Source organism: Triticum aestivum, chromosome 3D (assembly GCF_018294505.1).
Source record: "Triticum aestivum cultivar Chinese Spring chromosome 3D, IWGSC CS RefSeq v2.1, whole genome shotgun sequence".
Taxonomy (NCBI): domain Eukaryota; kingdom Viridiplantae; phylum Streptophyta; class Magnoliopsida; order Poales; family Poaceae; genus Triticum; species Triticum aestivum.
In genome coordinates, this window is record NC_057802.1 from 31,787,219 (window position 1) to 31,792,438 (window position 5,220).

Consider the following 5,220-nt stretch of genomic DNA (forward strand, 5'->3'; position numbering starts at 1 on the left):
GACACCCCACCCTATAATCTCAAATCGTAATCTCTTATCCCTGAAAAGGCTATCGTCTGAGGATTAAACTTCTCTTCATCCAGCGGATCTGTCAAAACTCAATCACTCACTCTTTTTTTTTTGCAGGAACCACTCACTCTTTTTTACTCCCTCTATCCCAGAATATAAGAACGTTTTTGACACTATGCTAGTGTTAAAAACGTTCTTATATTTTGGGACGGAGGGAGTAGTATTTACACATTTCGTTTTGGACATAACATAATTAATTCAAAACTTGATCTAGAATACATATCAAATACAGTATAATGTTGTTGCTGCTGATCCAGAGTACATACTACTAAGAACATACTAGTTTTTTCCCTACACAAAAAAAGAGAGCATAGTAGTTACTCTAGCTAATTGCCTAATGGCTCTCACATTACAACAGCTTTTCTTCTCAGGGCCTGCATCTGGTTGTTTCACCTTGCTCCTCAAGTGCATCTATCAGCGAATCAACTAGCCTCTCTCTAAGTGATCGATAGTAGTAGTCTAGCATCAATTTTAATTAGTCAAACCAGAGCAAACTAGCATGTTAATTTGCTCCTACACTACTCCTAAAAAAGCAGAGCCCAGTCACATACACCGAGAAAAGGAGACAAGCGGTTGATACATCTATATCAAAAATAAACTTTGCAATCTGACATAACAGTGGCAGTGGCAATGGCGTGAGGACTGTCCAGGAAGGTGAACTCACTTTGCTTCCTAATGCCCTATTCAATGATAATAACTGGGATAGAGGCATTGAGCAAAAGAGACATCACTGTCATAATAACTGAGATGGCCATTCAAGAACTCAGGGAACTATTGATACTTAGAAATAAAAGTTCAAAACACCATTATCAAGTTGATCAAACTACAGAAGCCCGTATCTCTTAGCGCCCAACGAAACTGGGGTCCCATACAAGTTTGGAAACTAACAAGACTGACACAGCAAGTAGATAGACCACACACGAAATCTAAACTTCAGCAACTCACAGGACCATCTCCTCAACAAATCCATGTGACCATCAGATGGATTAACACCTCGCCACTCTATTCTCCACAGCAGAACATATCATGGCAATCCAATGATGGAACTGACACCTACTTGCACAGAATCCCCAAGATTCTGGATGCTTCAGCGATCCCTGAAAGCATAAATCAGATAACTTTAGTCAGCAAATGCTCTAACCAAATAACCAGAGGAATTGCACTCAATATTTTAACACTTGATTTGGACCTGGACATAAATTGGTTGTTCCAATTTTTTCTTAAGGCAACTAAGTTATCATAGCTTTAGCTTCGGAGTAGAACTAAATTTCCGAAGAAGTAATATATGCACATAGACCTGAACTACAACTGCTAGGTTGCAATTGTACTGATAACTTCAAAAGGCGGCATGACAAGAGATTACACTATAAATGACATAGATAGCGCCATAGGGATATCGTGTCACAATAATAGTGAGGGCCTGCTTCAAACTGAACTTTACAGAGTCTGCACTCTACCACTGACTTATTGTATCTAAAATGTTTTAAAAGGAAAAAAAAATCCAGCGCGCAGATCAATCAATACCTTGTGAGATTCAAGAACTTGGGGAACTCGGATGGAAGGAAGGACGTGAGAAGGTGTGACTTTTCTTTAACCATGTCAGCATCTTGGCCACAGAGGTCTTCCTCTCCTTTAATATATGGAACAATTGAAGTGACTTTCTGAGTAATCATATCCAACGTAACCATGGAAACCTTGTCAATCTTATCTCCTTCCTCAGAGATCAAATAGTGCACACTACTAGGGTTGTCCATGCTCACAAGAGGGTACATCAGGCCTTCACGCGGGAGACATTCAGAGGTGTTGTAACGCCACAATTCAAAAGCTATCTTTACCCTTTCGTGGAAGCAGTTTACATCACCACTCTCCGTTATGCTCAAAGTATCAGTGACGATGGTATAACCTGTACGAGGTTCAAGTGGGCCGCAGAGTTTTTCATCATGGCGAACAACAGAAGTGTATTTGAGAAGATCACCTCCAACGCCGGTGACACAGAGGCTATGTTTCATCTCAAGGAAACCTCTTTCTTGCATTTTTCTAGGACGGTGAGCGGTAGGTAACCGTAGATAAAAAATGTTGGGTGTTTCTGCAAATATATCATAGAATAGAATACCTCCTGTGTAGTAGGAAATCCAGCAGATATATTTGTTGAATGTGATGACAGCATCCGTCAACCAATTATCCAGGGCCGGGAATTCATAAGTCTTATGCTGAATAGGTATCTTTTGAACCTCCCACATGCCAGCATCGTCAGGAGCCGACACACGTGAGCGGAGTACGCACACTTCAGCTTCCATCTGGTAGGCGCCTCGTATCTGGGTGACCATAGCCAGCTGTGCGACGGCAAACTCTTCTTCATGGCCAGGGGATGATCCGCGAATGAGCCCTACGGTGTTGGGGAAAAACACCCGCCGCATAGTGGTTCCCTCCGTGTCTTCCTCGGAACATGGAGTTCCCTCCGTGTCTTCCTCACAAGAAGAAGTTCCCTCCGTGTCTTCCTCACAAGAAGAAGTTCCCTCCGTGTCTTCCTCACAGCACGGAGGTAAGACCATGGGTATGGTGCAAAGGGGGAGCCGTTTGAGCTCCATGTGCGGCCCAGCTGCAGGATCCGAGCATGCTATGCAGACGAAGTGGTCATGCGTGATATCACCTGCCATGGAGACGAGCTGGAAGAGGATGAGGTCACGGTGCGCGGCCATGAGCGCGGTGCAGGTGCTGGAGCCGTATTTTCCTTTGGTGCCGCCGGGCCACCGCACGTAGAGACGGGAGACGGCGGGGGGCTCGGCGTGCAGGATGGCGACCTCGAAAGGCCTGCCGAGAGAGGTTGACGAGGTGGCCCTGAGGGGCGCCGTAGATTCGTCCGGGAAGCCGCTGTCGCCGTCCTCGTCCCTGCGGTAGACGAAGCGGTCCAGCATCATCCAGCCAGCAGCCTGGTCAGATCCAGCCACGGCCATGTCTGATGGGTCGGCGCAGGGGTGGGTTAGGCTAGGGTTTCGCGAGAAAAGAGGGAGGCGCTGGAGGGATATCACTGCGAGATAGATGATCTCGATCTCGATCTAATGATATAGAGGCGGTATTAACAGTAAAACGGGGCGATCGCAAATACTGGACGTCCCAGATCTATCTACCCTGCCTAGCCCCGCTTGGCTTGATTAGAGAGTTTGTATGAGGTAAAGTTTGATAAGGGCCTAGAACGTGGGCCTTAACTCGGGCCCTGTTGATTGCTTAGTTTGCTCTTCCTTTTTTTTTTTAGCTCGGGCCTTGCTGATTGCTTAGTTTCCAACTTTCCATATAACTCACTGTCACACGACCACATCCCGACCAAGGACTTGAGGAAGCACAGGAATATGTCCAACAATGATAACTAGTATGTGTGCGGCATGGAGGACTCCTCCAGGCACAGTTTGATTGAATGCACCATTGCTAGGTCTGTGTGTGGGCGTTGGTTGATGATGGCTTGATGGCACACATGATCGCTACGACGACTCAGATCTTGCTGTTTTCTACGATGCAAGTTCTCGCACTCGCACGTGACGAGATGACTAGAATGGCGGTACTTCATGGGCAATCTGGTATGCGCGCAGATGAAGCTAATACATGAAAGAGTCATCCACAAGGAATTGTTTGTCACAAGGTTCATAGCTGAATTGGAACAGCTTCAGGCGCCGAGAGCGTCACATGAATTAACGACTTCAAATGTGCAAGTTAGATGCATGGGAGCCACCTCCACAAGGAACTATCAAAATAAATGTTGATGCGGGTATTTCCATTGATCATGACGTGGGTGCAGCAGCAGGCATTTGCCGGCATCGCCATGGAAGCTATCTGGGCTCGTCTATTCTTGTGATCCACATACTGCTTGATCCTGCTGCGATGGAAGCAATAGCATAGCTGCTCGTCTATATGTGCTGTTGGACACGTATGTTTACTTTCGGATGCTGAGCTGAAAGACCTGAGGTCTTTGATAGGTCAGACGTTTTTCAATAAAATGTTTGATTTCTAAAAGAACGTCCAGCAATATACATCAATCTTACACTGGGAAGATGCTTCATTTCTACAGAGCTAGGAGAGAAAGTTGGGTGGTAATGGGAAAGCACCTCAGTAGAGCCAGAAGAACCAATAAAGATGACTGGAAAGTCTTTCTCCAAGCACGATGTGAATCTTTTGCAGCTTACTTCTTAATATAATTTGGCCAATATATGCTTATATTCCTGAAAATTGTCTTGCCATTGTGGATTATCTCTCAGGGAAATCACATTATCCTGAAAATTGTATGTGCTAAGAAAATTCAAAATATTTTTGTCAGGCAAAACTTCTAAAATCAGTGAAGTTCTACATTATCTACACGACTGGTTAAAATCAGTGAAGTCCTACAGTATCTACAGGATTGAACACGATACTGCTTACAATATTTGGTACTTTACTATTTGGTTACTTCTTTTAATCCTGAGCCAAGCTAATGACTGCACTACCAGAATAACTGGCGATGCCGACGGCCGAACCTATGCCGACGGCCCCCGTCAGCATAGATTGTCCTATCCCGACGGCCCAGCCCAAGCCGTCGGCATAGAAAAGTCGTCGGCGTATATCCATCTATGCCGACGGCCCCCGTCGGCATAGTTCGGCTGTCAGCGTCGCTAGAAATATGCCTACGGCGGCCGTCGGCATAGATAAGCCCGTCGGCATAGAACGTGGGCCCGGCTACCCAGGCGGAAATGGCCTTTTGACGGCGTCAGTCTACGCCAACGGGCTAACGGCGGCCGTCGGCATAGCCCCCACGTCATCGATCTACGTCGCCCGCCACGTCATCGATCCGCGTCACTCGCCGGTCCGTGGGGTGGCAAATCTATGCCGACGGCCTGGCCGTCGGCATAGGCCTGGCCCATGGATGTTGCCACGTCATCGATCCCCGCCCTTTGCCACGTCATCGACCGTGGCCGTGTGCGCAGGTATGCCGACGGCCTTGCCGTCGGCATACCTGCGCACACGGCCACGGTCGATGGCATACCTCTATTTATTTATTTATATTATTTACTTTTTCCTTTTTTTTTCACAACATAAATGTGCCTTATGTAACAAAAAAACATACCCCGATGGTATATCGATTGCCCCCCTCACGGACGTTGCTGCCGCCGTGCCCCACAGCGACGC

The 5,220-nt window shown here is 46.6% G+C and overlaps 1 protein-coding gene across 1 annotated transcript; it reads right to left on the reverse strand.

The window, feature by feature from the left end:
- Positions 1-796: 796 nt before the first annotated feature.
- Positions 797-3,123, reverse strand: LOC123073947 (uncharacterized). Its single transcript, XM_044496929.1, has 2 exons — positions 1,594-3,123; positions 797-1,166 (listed from the first exon to the last, which is right to left on the reverse strand). Exons 1-2 carry the CDS (start codon positions 3,021-3,023, stop codon positions 1,157-1,159), a joined length of 1,440 nt encoding a protein of 479 aa, XP_044352864.1. The 5' UTR covers positions 3,024-3,123; the 3' UTR covers positions 797-1,156.
- Positions 3,124-5,220: the final 2,097 nt, after the last annotated feature.